Source organism: Schistocerca americana, chromosome 7 (assembly GCF_021461395.2).
Source record: "Schistocerca americana isolate TAMUIC-IGC-003095 chromosome 7, iqSchAmer2.1, whole genome shotgun sequence".
In the NCBI taxonomy this organism is placed as follows: domain Eukaryota; kingdom Metazoa; phylum Arthropoda; class Insecta; order Orthoptera; family Acrididae; genus Schistocerca; species Schistocerca americana.
The window spans coordinates 116,962,446-116,980,525 of NC_060125.1; the positions used below are offsets into that span (position 1 = coordinate 116,962,446).

The following is an 18,080-nucleotide window of genomic DNA, read 5'->3' on the forward strand; positions in this document are numbered from 1 at the left end:
TTAGGAATGATTACATGAACACCTTATGACAGCGTCCCCGAGGATCCTGACTGCAGATATGCAGATACGTTACAACAAGTGTGTCATACGTGATGTCATGCTTTAGCACGTTTTCTCACCGATGCCTTCACACGTTCAAAAAACGCATGTGATTTCTGAATGTACCGACAACCGTCTACAATGCATTTCTGAGTTGATCCACTGTATCAACAGGGTCAGAATACATCAAAGCTTTTGAATACACCCACACACAAAAAATCCAACGGGCTCGAGTAGGGAGAGGTGGGAGGCCATAGTAATGGTCAGACACCACCGATATACCTGCTGTCGAAGATTCTTACTACGAATTCGAAAGTGTGAATGTGTATCATAATGTATACAGCGTGTTCGGAAATTCCCGTTAGAAACTTCTAGGACTTGTAGGGGAGAGTGAGTACGTAATATTTCGAACAGGAACCCATGTCCGAAAACGTCATGACGCAGAAGGATGAATGTATCAGTTTGAGGTAAGGTTCCCTGTCCCGGAAACGAACGAGTCGAAAGTTACAAGAGAAAATCGTTGTGATACCTCTGGCAGTGGAAAACGTGTACTGGTACTGTGGTTGCTGGTATTACAGGGTAGACAACTTTCCGAGGTGGTAATATGGACCAAAACAAGAAAAAATGTCTAGTAAACATGCGTACCTTAAGAGCTATGAGCACTTGTTCACTAGAGGAGATGTGTTTAACGCAAGGAAGAAGAACAGGTTCTAATGGCACGTCGGGTATACATTTTAGAGCCCATGGTCACTAAACATTTTATCTTGTTTTGCTCCATACTACTACCTCTGTATGTTGTCTACCCTACAACATCAGCAACCGGGTATCACAACGATTTTCGCTTATCACTTTCGACTCGTTCGTTTCCGGTAAGGGGCCCTTACCTCATATTGATACATTTATCCTTCTGCATCACCCGTCAAGGTTTGTGACATCATCACGGAAGCAACCTGTATATCCGTACATTTACGGGCGCCGGCGCCTATAAATTTGACGCTCTGTAGCGTCGCTGGATGACGTCTCTGGACATGTGTTCCTACATCACAATATTACGTACTCGCTTCCCTGTACAAGTCCCAGAAGTTTTTAAAGGGAATTTCCAGACACTCTGTACACCACAATCTGCAGCATAAAGTTAGCCCCGAACATTAACAGGGCAGTAACACTGGTTAGACTGGACTTCTCCCTACGTCGTATCGAGAGAACCATTTGTTTACGGACGTTTTTATCGGGATGATTTCCTTGTTTCATTATTCTGTACATGCCCCATTAGGCTGTACCTATAATAGACTCTCAGTAGAGAATACGCCTTGTTATGCTTCTGAACTCTAGTCCGGCCACTACACATCTTACCACAGTACAGTTTTGCCCCAAACACATAGCGGAATTCGACTAATGTGTGACGAAACACGTCGTGTGGCGCTTGCTGTTGGCAGAGAAACACGCGGGCAGCGCCTCCCCTACGGCGCGGACCGAGCTGGCGGCGGCGGAGGCGGCGGGGGAGGCGGCGGCCGACGGCGGCGACTGGGGCGGCGTCGACGTCGGCGTCAGCAGGAGGGGCGGAGCCGGGGGCGGCCGCGCCACGCCGGCCCTCACAGCCGCCGCAGGTGAGCCGGGCTCCACTGCTGAGTAGACGCCTCTGCACGCCGCCCTGCAGCCCTCTTCTCCCTGCACGTTGTCTACCAACTTCCCTTAAGGTCCGTGCTCCGTCTTCCCTAGTTCCATTGCTCGTGGATCGCTAATTTAATCGTAATGAAGTGCAACGAGTCATCATACATGTACGTAAATAGGTGTACCTACTAACTTAGTTTTGGTATGTTTGTTTTTCTAAATACTTACATGAATTGGTAATTCCTACCCAACACCTTTCACTCATTACAAAAATAGGAATTATTTTACAAAATAGAACAGCTGTCAAGGAGAATGTTTATCAATTTCTTTTGGGTTCTGTATCTCAGTCGGCAAAAATCGTATCCTTATCCCTAGGACGCCCAAGCCTTTTTTTCTAACTTGGCTGCCTAAGGGAGGGGGGGGGGGGTGGTTCGGCAAACCCACAGGTATTAAATAATGTTACTGACGAAAAATTACAACTTTCAAAATGGTTTATATATTTTAACTAAGGCATCGGTTTATAAATGTTGTTAATTGTTATAAATATTGGATTGAGTGAATTAAAAATTGACATATTACACTACAAAATACAGAAGTGTTCATATACAATACACTACTCTGAGTCCTCAACATTTATGTCACACATTTCGATGCTTCCAAACTCACCTACTAATCAGAAACTGTATGTGAACTTCACATGTGTGTCGTGCTTGGCGGCCTGGTGGTATGGCGGTGAAGTGCCCGCGAGGAAACGAACAGGCAGCGTGATCGGATCTGGGTCGGACCACAGCCTCCTCAGTTTTCGTATTAACCGAGCCTGCACCTCTCAACGGTGCGAGGAGTCACTAGAAATGACGCGTGGTCCGGATTACACGCTAAACTGTAGGCCTCGTTTCCCTGTTCGAATAACTGGTGTAGGTTGCGGCCGCTCATCTCGCCGAGGTGGCGTCCAATAGAAAGACTTGCACCAGGCCACTGAGCCGCACCAAATTATTATTATCACCACCATCTATGCAAATAATGAAGATTGTATGGAAACGAGCCCGGATCCTACAGCTCTTCTCCGATTTTCTTCAAATTTATTTTCCTCGCTGTCACGTAGTTTATACCATTTGATAAATCAAAAATTTTGGTCGCAACCTTGTGCATTGCTTTTGTGCTAAGGCAGCTTTGATGAAGTATAGTGAAAGTATTTTTTTTTCTTCTGGTACTAGAGATATTTACAACATTGTTATTGACTGTGGTGTGCCACTTACAGCAATTAGTGACCGAAGCAGTAGTCAAAACGAGTAACTCCTTAAACAAACGTCAACAACTTGACCGTCGGTGAGGACCACATAGTCTACTATTTTTACATTTACGTTTTTTTAGGCAATGATGACTTCCTTTCTTAAAGATGAGTTGTCCCAGAACACTACTGCATACGACGTGATGAAACTAACGAAAATATGTTAACTATTAATCTCTCGCCAAGATTCGTAATCTTTCGGAATGCATATGTGGCTGTACAAGTAACTTTAGTTCAAAAATGGTGGTTTTGCAGTTTAAATTCTCACCAATATGGACAGATAAAATTATGAAGTTTCTACTCCAGTTGCAATATTATGAAAATGTTGCTAGTCATCATATAGTGGAGATGCTGATTTTCAGAAGGGCACAACAAAAAGACTGTTGGAAAGTTAGCTTTCGGGCAACAAGGCCTTTGTCGAAACTAAGCACACACACACACACACACACACACACACACACACACACACAACAGCTCCAGCTGCCTGAGACGGTGGTCATGTACGTGAGAGTTGCGTTCGCGCTTGTGTGTGTCTTTTGTGTGCGGGTGTAGTATAATTGTCCCCGCCTCGGAGTCAGAACCGTGTTACAGTGGTTTGAGGAACACTATACTGAAGTCATGTTGATGTCTCGTCAACAAAATTCGTCTCATCTAAGTCCTATGGAACTCATCGGTGTCGCCATTGGGCGCCATCACCAGGAACGCAAACCAGCGGCCCGTTATTTACGCGAATTACGAGATCTAATGCCACATACCTAGACAAACCTACCAGCAGACTCTCGGATCTCTGATACGCCGAATCAGTTATGTATTTCGTTCCAAAGACGGACAAACAAGCTGTTAAACAGGTGGTCACAATGTTTTGGCTCGTTGTGCTTTGTTTTAGGCCGCAAAAACAACTAGGGTAAACGCGGCCATGTCAAAATTGTAGCACACGAAGACACAGTTAAAAACGACTACACGTCAATCCCAATCGACGGAAGAGAAGAGAACTGAAAAACAGACGTGGAGGGCCTATAAAGTTGGCCATAGGGAAACGGAGGTCGAGAAATAAAAATTAAATGGCTTTCGCCTTATTACTACGATGGGTTAAAAGGTAAACGCGGTCGACAGCCGGCGCGTCGTTTGCAAAAAGCGCCGAAAACTCAGACGGCAAACAGAAACGAGAGCGCAGAGGGTTAAAAAAGGGGCATCGCGTCAGGAAATGGCGGACCGTCAAAAGTTGACCGCAATGTGCAGAAAGTGGTGGGGGAGCGCCACTCAAGAAATGGTGGTGGCTAAAAAGACAGTGCCCCATACGCAACCTAACTAAAATGATGTTCTCGCGGTGAGATAGCCGAGAGGAGGTCGTCCAAGCCGCTGGGAATGGCTTAATAACTCGGAGCTTGTTCTCATAAAGGGAGTACCAGTGGCGATGCCAAAGTGACACCCCTGCCGACAGACGGCAACACGGAGGTCATCGGAGGCAATGTAAGAACTAGCGGGCTGAGGAGCGAGGACTACAGCCTTGGCAGCAGCGTCAGCGGCCTCGTTTCTTGTCAGACCGACCTGACCAGGAACCCAGATGGACTGTGGCTTCATCAAGAGTGAGCAAGTGACAGCTTTCCTGGATCCGTTGCAGTAAGGGATGGACGGTGTACAGCACACAGAAGCTTTGAAGGGCGCTGAGAGAGTCGTAGAAGATGATGTAATTGGAAAGCCTGTGTCGCCGGATGTGCTGCGTTGCCTCATACAGGGTTAAGAGCTCTGCTGTAAATACTGAGCAGTGTCCGTAAGCCGATGCTGAAAAACGTCGGTGCCTATGACGAAGGCGACACCGCAGGCACTCCGAGAGCCATCAGTGTACACAAAGGCACTGTCGAAATGTTCCGTGTGAGGGTCGTGTAACTGAAGGCGGTAGAGCGGGGCTGGAGTAGTGTCCTTAGGAAGCGAATGAAGGTCAACAAGGGTCGCTGCACGAAGTCAAGGTGGTTAAGGGTTTATAGCCACCGGGAAAGATACAGGTAGCTTGAAGTTAAGCCGCCGGAGCAAGAGCCGAAAGCGAGGTAACAGAGAAGGAGAACGCGCCCCATACCGGCGATCAAAGGAGTCATCGAAGAAGGAAGCATAGGAAGGGTGGCCATGCATGACAAACGGCATGCATGCCTGCTGAGGAGAAATTCACGGCGGTGGGACAGAGGTAGTTCGCCAGCTTCAGCATACAGACTCTCAACCGGGTTAGTGTAAAAGGCGCGAGTGGCCAAGAGGACGCCACGATGGTTGATAGTATTCAGACGGCGTAAGAGAGTCGCACGTGCAGATGCACGAACGAAACACGCATAGCCTGGTCTTGAACGGGCGAGGGAGCCTTGCCAGGTAGGATTGAGGGAGGACATCGAAAAAGTGCAAAGAAGGGCAGCCCGTTTTGTGTTATCGCGCAATAGGTGTGAGAGTGTCACTGATATGATACTCGAGTTGGGGTGGCAGTCAATGAAACAAAGACGGTTTTCTTTGTGGCGAGATCTATTTACGAAATTTCAATCAGCAACTTTTTGTTCCGAATGCGAAAACATTTCGTTGACACCCACCTACGTAGGGAGAAATGATCATCATAATAAAATAAGAGAAATCAGAATTTGAACGGAAAGATATAGGTGTTCCTTTTTCCCACGCGCCATTTTAGAGTGGAGTGGTAGAGAAGTACTATGAAAATGGTTCGATGAACCCTCTGCCAGGCACTTAAGCGTGAATTGTGGAGTAACCATGTCGATGTAGATGTAGACCGGTATAAACCGAGGATGGTGGTCCGATCTGCTCCCCAGAAAGTACCACTAGGGCACGTAGGACACAGAGGGACCGCGTACAGCAGGCTACCAGGAAAGGCACGTGGGAGGACCAAGAAAGTTTCCTGTCGAGCACGAGCCCCAGGAATTTCGCGGTTTCAGCGAACAGAGGAGTAACAGGCCCAAGATGTAAATACAGTGGAAGAAACCAATTGCAGTACTAGTGTCGCCTGTGGAGAGAACTGTTACTGACAGTCGTGTGTTAGACGGGAGGCGGCCGACACATCTATATCTCCATCCACACTTCTCAAGCCACCTGACAGTGTGTGGCGGAGGGTACTTTGAGTACCTCTAACGGTTCTCCCTTCTATTCCAGTTTCGTATTGTTCGTGGAAAGAAGGATTGTCGGTATACATCTGTGTGGGTTCTAATCTCTCTGATTTTATCCCATGGTCTCTTCGCGAGATATACGTACGAGGGAGCAATATACTGCTTGCTCCTCGGTGAAGGTATGTTCTCGAAACTTCAACAAAAGCCCGTACCGAGCTACTGAGCGTCTCTCCTGCAGAGTCTTCCACTGGAGTTTATCTATCATCTCCGTAACGCTTTCGCGATTACTAAATGATCCTGTAACGAACCGCGCTGCTCTCCGTTGGATCTTCTCTCTCTCTTCTATCAACCCTATCTGGTACGGATCCCACACTGCTGAGCAGTATTCAAGCAGTGGGCGAACAAGCGTAATGTAAACTAATTCCTTTGTTTTCGAATTGTATTTCCTTAGGATTCTTCCAATGAATCTGGCATCCGCTTTACCGACGATCAACTTTATATGATCATTCCATTTTAAATAACTCCGAGTACCTACTCCCAGATAATTGACAGAATTAACTGCTTCCAGTTGCTGACTTGCTATATTGTAGCTAACTGATAAAGGATCTTTCTTTCTATGTATTCGGATCACATTACACTTCCCTACATTGAGATTCAATTGCCATTCCCTGCACCATGCGTCACTTCGTTGCAGATCCTCCTGCATTTCAGTACAATTTTCCATTGTTACAACCTCTCGATATACCACAGCATCGTCCGCAAAAAGCCTCAATGACCTTCCGATGTTATCCACAAGGTCATTTATGTATATTGTGAATAGCAACGGTCCTACGACACTCCCCTGCGGCACACCTGAAGTCACTCTTACTTCGGAAGACTTCTCTCCATTGAGAATGACATGCTGCGTTCTGTTACCTAGGAACTCTTAAATCCAATCACACAATTGGTCTGATACTCCATATGCTCTTACTTTGTTCATTAACCGACCGTGGGGAACTGTATCGAACGCCTTGCGGAAGTTAAGAAACACAGGAACCCGTGTCTATGGGCCTCTGAGTCTCGTGGACGAACAGCGCGAGCTCGGTTTCACACGATCGTCTTTTTCGAAGCCCATGCTGATTCCTACAGAGTAGATTTCTAGTCTCCAGAAAAGTCATTATACTCGAACATAATACGTGTTCCAAAATTCTAGAACTGATCGACGTTAGAGATATAGGTCTATAGTTCTGTACATCTGTTCGATGTCCCTTCTTCAACACGGGGATCCCCTGGCCTTTTCCAATCCTCTGTAACGCTACTCTCTTCTAGAGACCTACGGTACACCACTGCAAGAATGGGGGCAAGTTCCTTCGCGTACTCTGTGTAAAATCGAACTGGTATCCCATCAGGTCCAGCGGCCTTTCCTCTTTTGAGCGATTTTAATAGTTTCTCTATCCCTCTGTCGTCTGTTTCGATTTCTACCATTTTGTCATCTGTGCGACTATCTAGAGAGGGAAGTACAGTGCAGTCTTCCTCTTGGAAACAGTTTTGGAGAAAGACATTTAGTATTTCGGCTTTTAGTCTGTCATCCTCTGTTTCAGTACCATTTTGGTCACAGAGTGTCTGGACATTTTGTTTTGATCCACCTACCGCTTTGACATATGACCAAAATTGCTTAGGATTTTCTGCCAAGTCAGTACATAGAACTTTACTTTCGAATTCATTGAATGCCTCTCGCATAGCCCTCCTCACACTACATTTCGCTTCGCGTAATTTTTGTTTGTCTGCAAGGCTTTGGCTATGTTTATGTTTGCTGTGAAGTTCCCTTTGCTTCCGCAGCAGTTTTCTAACTCGGTTGTTGTACCACGGTGGCTCTTTTCCATCTCTTACGATCTTGCTTGGCACATACTCATCTAACGCATATTGTACGATGGTTTTGAACTTTGTCCACTGATCCTCAACACTATCTGTACTTGAGACAAAACTTTTGTGTTGAGCCGTCAGGTACTCTGAAATTTGCTTTTTGTCACTTTTGCTAAACAGAAAAATCTTCCTACCTATTTTAATGTTTCTGAAATCATCGATGCAGTAACCGCTTTATGATCGCTGATTCCCTGTTCTGCGTTAATCCGGCAAATTAAAATCTCCACCCAGAACTATAACATGGTTGGAAAATCTACTCGAAATATTTTCCAAATTTTCCTTCAGGTGCTCTGCCACAACAGCTGCTGAGCCAGAGGGCCTATAGAGACATCCAATTACTATGTTTGAGGCTGCTTTAATCGTGACCTTCACCTAAATTATTTCAAATTTCGGATCTCTGTCAATTTCCTTCGATACTATTGCACTTTTTACCGCTATAAACACGCCTGGCCCTTCACTGTCCAGCCTGTCTCTGCGGTATACATTCCAATCTGAGTTTAGAGTTTCATTACTGTTTGCATCATACATAAGAAGGGCGACAAACTGAAATGTGCCAACTATCGAGGAATCGCCCTGCTTAACGTCTGCTATAAGATCCTGTCCAATTGCCTCATACATAGAATTCAGCCAGTGGCAGAGTCGGTGATTGGGGAGTACCAGGGAGGTTTCCTGCCAGGACGGTCAACAGTAGATCACATCTTCAGTCTCCGGCAGCTCACTGAGAAACTGGGTGAATATGGTAAAAATTTGCGTATTTTATTCGTTGATTTTAAGAAGGCCTATGATTGCATACGTCGCAAGAGCCTGCTCAACTGTTTAAGGGAGTTTGGCATAGCAGAGAAACTCATCAATCTGATAAAGATCTGTCTGAACGAAACACGTGCAAAGGTGAAGATGGTAAATCGCGTAACTGAGGAGTTTGAAATTGTGACAGGACTCAGGCAAGGAGATGGGTTGTCCCCTATCCTGTTCAACTTTGCCCTCGAGAAGATCGTACACGAGACCTTCCAAGAGAACGAAGGGATTGAAATCGAAGGAAAGAGACTGGCATACTTAGCCTATGCAGACGACATCTTTTTACTCTCTAGGTCGGAAGAGGAGTTGGAGCAAGTGACCAAATCACTAAAGGAGGCTGCCAGCAAATTTGGGCTCACCATAAACGAAGCCAAGACAGAGAACCTCGTTATAACGCGTGGTCATTGTCAGACTGCTGATCATCTACAATCACTGCAGGTTGGGGACCATTTCTACAAGAGAGTGCAAGAATTCAAATACCTAGGGGCACTTTTCACTGAGAACTCGTCATGTGAAGCAGAGATCAATGCCAGATAACAAGCAGGAAACCGATCTTACCACAGCCTAGCACAACTGCTTCGGTCCAAATCTCTCTCCAGACAGTTCAGGATTCGAGTGTACAAAACCATGATCCAGCCTGTTGTTCTATATGGCTGTGAGACACGGAGTATCCGGCAACAGGACTTCCATAAGCTTCTTGTTTTTGAGAGAAAAGTGCTTCGGAAGATCTTCGGTCCGATTTTGGATGCAGATACAGGGGAATGGAGGATCAGATACAACCAAGAGCTTGAGGAACTATACCAGCAGCCCAGCATAGCAGGAACTGTCAAAGCCAAACGAATGCAGTGGGCCGGCCATGTGGCCCGGATGGAGGATCACAGATGGCCTCGGAAGCTCCTGGATTTCACACCTACAGGAAAGAGACCGCCAGTGAGACCCAAGAAGCGTTGGAGGGATGAACTCCATGAAGATTTAAACCAAATGTCAATAGATGTGGACGAATGGCGGACAGCAGCAATGGACAGAATACAGTGGAGGAGGAAACTCGTAGATGCGTGCGGTCCACTGGGTCTGATCACGTAGTAGTAGTAGTAGTAGATTACCGTTTACATATGGTTTCAGCCAACTTTCTGTCCCTAGTACTATGTGGGCATTGTGATCGTCTATTAACGAGAGCAGTTCTGGGACCTTTCTATAGACGCTCCTGCAGTTTACTATTACCACATTACTATTGCCATTCCCTGTTGCGTTTTGGCTACTACTACCTTGTCGCGTCAGGAGGCGTCTTGTCGGGCCTAGGGAGGGAATTCTCTAACCTAAAAAAGCCATGGGCGTGCGGTTCTAGGCGCTTCAGTCCGGAACCGCGGGACTGCTACGGTCGCAGGTTCGAATCCTGCCTCGCGCATGGATGTGTGTAATGTCCTTAGGTTAGTTAGGTTTAAGTAGTTCTAAGTTCTAGGGGACTGATGACCTAAGATGTTAAGTCCCATAGTGCTCAGAGCCATTTGAACCATAAAAAACCCACATGTGCACTCCACACGTACTCCGCTACCCTTGTAGCCGTTTCCTGCATGTAGTGCACGCCTGACCTATTCAGGGGGACCCTACATTTCTCCACCCGATAGCGGACGTCGAGAAATTTGCACCCCAGATCTCCGCAGAATCGTCTGAGCCTCTGGTTTAAACCTTCCACTCGGCTCCAAACCAGAGGACCGCGGTCGGTTCTGGGAGCGATACTTCAAATAGTTAGCTCAGATTCCACCCCGCGAGCGAGGCTTTCCACCTTCACCAACTCCGCCAACCGCCTGTACGAACTGAGGAGACCTCTGAACGCAGACGGCAGGAATTATTGGTGCCGACATGAGCAACAATTTGCAGTGGGGTGCACCCAGTCCTCTCTATCGCCGCCGGCAGGGCCTCCTCCACATCTCGGATGAGATCCCCCGGTAAGCAGACACTGGCCTTCTTCCCCGACCTTTCCGCTATTTCTCTAACGGGCTCCATCACCCGCCTAACGTTGGAGCTCCCAATCACTAATAAACCCCGTGTGCCTGCTCGGACCCTGTTGAAGGAGCGGCCACATGTCCACTCACAGACAGAGCCGGCGATGCCACACGGCCAGCCTCCACATTGACCCTCCGCTTCGTGCGCCGCGAACGCCGCTGAACCCGCCGCTCCCCTTGTGGAGAGGGTGGCCCAACCGCGCTCGGTACCCGCGAAGATGTGTCGACAACAGGGACCGTGGGTGAAGCATGTAACACCTGGAGTGTACCATGCGACGCACCAGACTCCCCACTGCCGCTACACTCCGAGGCAGCAGCCTGAAGACGGCTGACGGCGGCCATCAACACGTTCAGCTGTTCGCGAACAGTGGCCAGCTCCTCCTGCGTCCGTACACAGCAGTCACACATCCTATTCATCCTAAGAAATCAATTTACTGATGAGAGTTAATCAACTTTTAACTAGACTGCTAATTCACTAAAGGCGGCTGATAGTTGACTGAACTTTGGTTATTAGACACTTCTTGTAGAAAACAATGAAAACAGCACTACCTGTCTCTGGACTGTATTCAAAACAAACACTAGCACTACTGGCACTACGGCTCACTAAAGGGACTCCCTCTGACTGTATTCAAAACAAACACGAAATCTATGGAACACTATTACTAGCACTCGACAATTAAAGCTACAAAAAACCCACATGTGCACTCCACACGTAGTCCGTGCAGTGCACGCCTGACCTATTCAGGGGGGGGGGGGGGGCCTACACTTCTGCATACGTGAGAAGCAGTAACTCGGCGTGTTGCAGGCGGTGCCCGCTGGTCGGCGGCGAGGCTGCTGCTGCTGGTGCTGCTGCTGGCCGCGGGCTGCCTCGCCTGAGGGCCGGCGCAGCCTGCCAGTGGCTGCCGGCTGCCGGCTGCCGGCTGCTGCGTGGCTGTCGCCTAGTCGCCGGAGGCGGAGTCCCCGCCGGAGCGTCCGGCGCCCGGCGGCTCACACACTCGTTACACAGCGCACTCCTGTCCCTCTCTGTTCCGCACTGCTGCCCGTCGCAAACTGACTTTTCGAGCATCGTGTTCTTGGAGTTTACTCACTATCGAAAAAAAAACTGAATTAAACAGTCCCATCGAAAATATGGTTCCAGTTTTTTTCTGAACATTCACAATTATAAAAAAAAGAAAAGTTCGTGTCTACTCAGATGGATAAAGAGTCGAGGCTATACCAGACGAGGTTCACTGTCACCGCATCAGCCCGCATAGTCTGCCACATATTTCCTTTTCTTCACCTCCAGCGACGACGAGGCGCACGTGCTGTCTGTACCAGAGACGTGCCCGCTATATCACTATGAATGTGACTGGTTCATCACAAGTTAAAAGTATCACTGACAAATTGCTCCTAAGGTGACCATATGGATAGGTTTACAGATCAGGTAGGAGTGGCCAAGCTGTGCCCAAGTGATAACAACGAATGCTGTATAGAAAGTACAGTTTACGATCAGGCACTGTTAGTCGCCTACGGGCATTGGACACATCCTAAGAGAGGGGGAAAAGAAGTGATTCTGAACAATATTTAACTGCGGAATAAACGTAAGACTGCCACTACTGTCTGTGTTAACGCCTAATCCTCACATGCCTTTCGACATTGTAGAAAAGGAAGATCAGAGCACATTGGTTCACAAAGATATTTCCTAAAAAAATGTACTCAGACTACATACAAAACACAATAAACATTTATCGTGCTGTCTGAGGGGAAATTCGCCCTATGTGAGGTTCAGTATTTATGAGGTATTTTATTAAAGTGAATCACATCCAAGCACAGTGACGTTTTATAGACGGGCTGAACTGAAATAAAAATCCCTATTCACTTTAGAAGGTATTTTTCCTGATGTTTATCTGTCGCCAAATATTGTGCTACAGAATGAAACTGGTAACTTAGCTGCGTTCTCAGGAAAAACCTAGGAATCTTCCAACTAGTCTAATGCGTGTGGAAGTTATCAGACACTTTCCTGAGGTGCAACCACATTTTGCTGCAGAACGCCAGGCACCCAGATGACTTCCGATTGGTTCCAATACAGATAATCAAATAAAGGAAGTGCAGACATACTGCAGTAATCTACTGACTAAAAAACAACGTTGTTCAGATTCTGTACAGTACTGCAGTTACGTTCAGTGTTAGTTCTTGGAATTGTGTTCCTGTGTTCAGTCCTTTCCGTGCAGCCAAGTCTGACATCCGCTTGACGCTGAGCGGCTATATACGGTCACACTCAGGCTGCCGTTCTTTCGTGTCACTGCAGCGTCAAGACACACGAACGCCTCCGCAGCTGGTTCAGTGACAATGTCATCCTCCTGGCCATCAGTTTCCTCTCTCACACTTTGAATGATTTCATCGCCACTGTGAATTTGGAATTCATGGTCCGAAGTACCACAAGCAGGCCACTCGCCTATACCCTCTGCACTTCTATCGGAACGTCCATGAACTTTCAAAAGGATCTGCCTTATCTTCACTTAAAACTTCCGGGCTGATAGGCCGTGGTCGAAGTATAAAACTCTCCCCTGACGTTTCGTCTCCCGCAGTCGGAAACGTCAGGGGAGAGTTTTATACTTCAACCACGGCCTATCAGCCCGGAAGTTTTAAGTAAAGACAATACCGGCCGTGAAAGTTTACATTGTTGTGAGACGATCTTTCTTATGTTCCGAAGTGATATTTCGTCCTCTGTTGCTTCTCTTTCTTCCTCTTCCTTTTTACACTTCTCCTTTTCATTTTTGTCTTTCTGTACGTCACATTTGGTTGAAAAGACTATCAGTTTATTCGGATCTCTTTTTAATTGTCTTCACCGAAAGTCATGCATGCACCACCATCTAAGAACACTTTTTAAATTATTCTTTTGATAATGAGCCACGATGTCTTTATTTCCATGATCTATCGCAAGCTTCGTCAACAGCTTTCTTCCGTAACGTTGCTTCATAGTGCTGATAACAGATTAGCCCATTGGCTGCAGCAAACTAGCTACGTTTGGTGGCAGGAAGAGTGTTCTGAAACGTCCATTTTGTCTATCAAGAAGGCTTTCTGTGTGATGGGTAGCTGCATTGTCCACAATTAACATCACCTTACTGCCTTATTTCCCTATGATCTTTTGGTTTTTTTTTACTTCAAATACGAAACTGAATTCGCAAATGAACCAGCAATCATACAGGCCTCTGGTTGATGCTTGAAAGAAAACTTCCCGTGTTTTGCATTTTTGAAAACCCGCGGGTTTTCGATTTTCCTATCAATAGAAGGCATATATTGTGGTTTCCCGTAGAGTCACCACATTTCATCACGGTAACTCTGTCTCTACTAACTTTACAGCCAGGAGCACTAATTTCCCTTTTTGAGAGCTAAAGCAGCTATAGGCAAGGCATTCCAAATAAGGCCTGAATCACCTGCACTGCATAATAATTCATAATCAAAAGTCTTTGCTTCAATTTTGAGTTTTTCAAAAACTTTTCTGCTGCTTTTTTTCTCTGCTGATAGTTACAAATACCGCGCTTTAGCTTGAAATTCCATAGCCAGACAATGCTCGGTTTAAATGAATACAAACTTTCGATTTCGTCGGTTAAATATTTTGCTTTATAACAAACTAGTGGCCCTGAAAGACGGTTTCCAAATGCTCGCTGCTGCAAAAGCCACTTGAAAACCCTCTCCAAGCTCTTTGTTTCCTGCTGTTGTCATCGCTTTCCTCGAGGAACTGCCTCCTTTATTCTCAGGGACAAAGATAAAGTTTAAAACTGAGGAATTCTTTTTCTTATATCTGAAATTGTTGATGTTCTCACGCTAAACATCTCGTCTAGCTGCTTACCAGTCACTCCTTTGTCTAATTGTTCGTGATCTTTTATTTTGTCTGCCACCGATAAGACAACGAATTTCGTTTTAGTTAACTGGAAACACACACAAAAAACAAAACAGAAGAATTAGAAGAAGGAACGTACAGCGACAAATCAGTGTATGCGTTAAGGTCACAACACAGAGCCGCATGGAATCACAGGCACAACAATACGGGTAAAGCAATACGCGTACTGTATTCGTTGTTCACTGTAAGGTTTTGTCCTTTAATATATCCGCTGTAGATTGATTTTAGAATGATAACGAAACTGTATACTCTAATAACTGTCGAACAAAACCAACAATTTTAGTCATACAGCAAAAATTTCTTTTCCCTCAAAGCGATCCGGATGATTGGTGATCCGTATAGTAGGAATTCGGATAATTGGTGTTCTACTGTACACAGCCCTCGCGACATATAAATGTGCGCACTCCATACTCTTCTCTCCGGAGATCAGCGTCCAAAGCAGGTTTCCGACGGTTAGCAATCGGTAACATTCGATGTTCAGCGACAGGCGGTCGATTTCTGTGGGAGCACTAGAATCCAGGTATGCCGTGAAATCCACCCGGGACACGGATGAGGACAGTAACTGTCTTTGGGTACCAATTTTTACGATGTGTCACATCACTGCTACTTCATTAGCATTTATACTTAGAGACTTCACATAGTAAGAGCCATCATATCTCTTTGCAGTCAAGGCTTCATAGTAAAAGTTCTAAGCTCTCTTTTATAGTTTGATTTTCCGGGTGTCCTATATTGGTACGGGGTGGTTAACAGAGACAATTCTCTTCGTTGTTAAAAGAATTTTACCTGCTGCATAACACGAAAATGTATCTCTTTATTTAACTTTAGTTCCTATTGCTTTGAAAGAATAACACTACACATCATTTTTCTTTGTTTATTTATTTTACAAGTCACACCTCCCAACCACACTACTCTAAACAGTTAATTCGAGTTTCGCACTGATGACTGCCATTGCTGTATTGCTTTTGCGAATTAATTATTCAAGTTGTAACTACCCACGGTAGCCTTCTTATAACCGTTCAAATACGTTAAGTTCCACCAATGGAAACCGTTGGCAGACAACGACGATGCTCTTTCGCCCACTGATTTCACACGTAATTACGAGTACATTCAGCGAATGAAAGATATCATTGCTCACTATTGTCCCACGTACTGACGTAATACTTCCAAACTCAAAAGTCATCACTCAATCAAACTACGCAAACAATTTTGTTGCAAGGCTTCTATGAGTAACCGCTCTGCGCGGAACCCTAGCAACGACTCGATTCCCACTCTCCCACGTGACCGGCAGCGCTTGGGCACTGTTGAACACAGTAGTAAGACAATGGCCCTGAGGCGAAAAGGCGCGCTCAGCTCCGAGAACCAGCGATTCGTCGCACTACTACCAATAGTAGTACACTCCACAAAGTCTTCCGTCAGTACAGTAACATACAAATCCAAGACGCGAAATTGACGATAGTCTGCAGAAGTTTTTCGTTTTACGTCCCCAACATGTGTTACAGGCCACGTCCGAGTTATTTCTAGCAGCCAATTTCGTTGAACGTGGGCCTGCAGGGTCTATCTTCTGCAGCAGTTTCTTTCTTTCTTTTTTTTCTCCTTCTGAGGAAATGGACTTCAGAAAGCCGTGATCACAACTGACTTTATGAAACTTTTAGAAAGGATCTCAAGTCTCAAGAGTGACTTTGCTTCTCCGTCCTTCCAAAAGTCCCTCGAGCTGAAGGAGACGCTGTCGGCCAAGACCTGTGCGGAGATGAAGACTCCAGCTAAACGACAGACGTTATAACGCTCGTTTGGAAGCACAGAAACGCCATGCTCACAGGAGCAGTGATTCGACAAGGAAGTTTCTCGTAAGAACGTTGTGTACATTTATCTTAAATTTTCCTCGGGTGTAAAAGAGACTTCGTTTAGGATCGCGGGTCACTTGTTCACTACGTCTTATTTCTTTCTGCTACCTCTTGCGCCTCCTTGCTCCCTGCTTCTGGGAACTTAATTTTGATCATGGCATCCGTCCACCAATGACCACCTTTCTTTTGATGGACATGTCCTTCACTACTGTGTACGAATTTTTCCGTTAATTCCAATTGTTTTCGAATCCCCCGTCACTTCCTTCATCCAATTGGTTTACCTCTCTCATACAGCTCCTGCCTTGATCTACGTATACAAATTTCACGTTCGTGTTTCATGGGCCAGATGTCTCTCAAGATATTTCGTTCCTGCTCTTCCAAATGGGTATAGGCCCTTGCCTGCAACCGGAAAAAGACCCTCTCGCCCAAGGTGATTGTTCCAGTTGTGCGCAATGCTGTATCTCAGGTAGTGTCTCAGTTTTGCGTTCCTGGACAGGTTTCTCCTTTCCTAAGTCATGTTTACAACACGTACTAGTTTCTGCAGCTCTTGGGACCTGTCTATTTATTATTACTCTGTAACTTGGGTACTATGCTGACCCACAGACAGCGGAAACTCCTCACATTCTCCACCACTTGTCCCTCAACCTTCCAATTGCTCTCTGCTCTGCATTCAGAACCTTGGTCTCACTCGATACTGCCTTGACGCCAACTTCTGCCGCAGCTACAGCAAGATTTTCCAGTGGCATTTTGCATCCTCATTGTACTCGTGTATCTATGTATGCCATGTCATCGGTAAAGGCTAGACAGTCTGCTGTTGTATTATGTTTCCTGCCGTCACTGACGGACCACTTCAGTCAGCAATAAGTTGAAGAGAACCGGTGACAACCCATTTTACTTGACGAACAACTGTCTCTTCTTCCAAGGCTTTCCCACACGGAACTGATACTTGACCCTAGAAGTAGTACTTTTCAAAGTATCCCTCATTAATTCGTGGGGGTTTCAGTCACTGGGACCACGCACATCCAGCAGAACGGCATTGTAAGCTTTGGTAAAGTCCACGAAGGTCACTGCAATGTATTTGCCTTTCCTGTGACTGTCACCTTTTTAGTCCATAAATCTGTTTAGTACAATTAGTCTTTCTCCGGGAGTCTCCAATGCCTCATTCGAGCTGCTCTTCCATTCTATCTAGAGAGTATCTGGAGAGTATCTAATACCTAATGATTAGCAGTGAGATCCGTCTATAGTTATCGAGTCCCATTTTGTCACTCTTCTTATGTATTAGAAAAATGATGGCTTATTTCCAGTGTTTCGGTATCTTTCTGCTCATCCCGGTATCAATTTTTATTTTGTACATACTGTCTTCTGTCGCCAGACGAACCTTATTACTCTTGGTAACCTTAATTGGTTTTACCACACACATTCTGGTGACTGTACGATCTTTCATTACATTGGCTGTGTTATGAAATATCACCTCACAATACAAGCAACTCGATGAAAAAGTTACAATCGGTAGTTACCTCTCGATTTTGGTCACACCATTTCGACCCTCTGTCCTCGAATAGAGTGCAACAAAGTGATGAAATTGTCTCTCATTAGCTATATAACGTTTTTGAATGGGTACAAAAA

General features: G+C 45.9%; 1 protein-coding gene across 1 annotated transcript in view; it reads left to right on the plus strand.

The window, feature by feature from the left end:
- Window positions 1–16,393, plus strand: part of LOC124622755 — a 71,269-nt gene extending 54,876 nt beyond the window's left edge. The window contains exon 3 of the mRNA XM_047148544.1: window positions 16,266–16,393. Within this exon, the coding sequence (XP_047004500.1) occupies window positions 16,266–16,393 (128 nt within the window). The remainder of the gene's footprint in view (window positions 1–16,265) is intronic.
- Window positions 16,394–18,080: the final 1,687 nt, after the last annotated feature.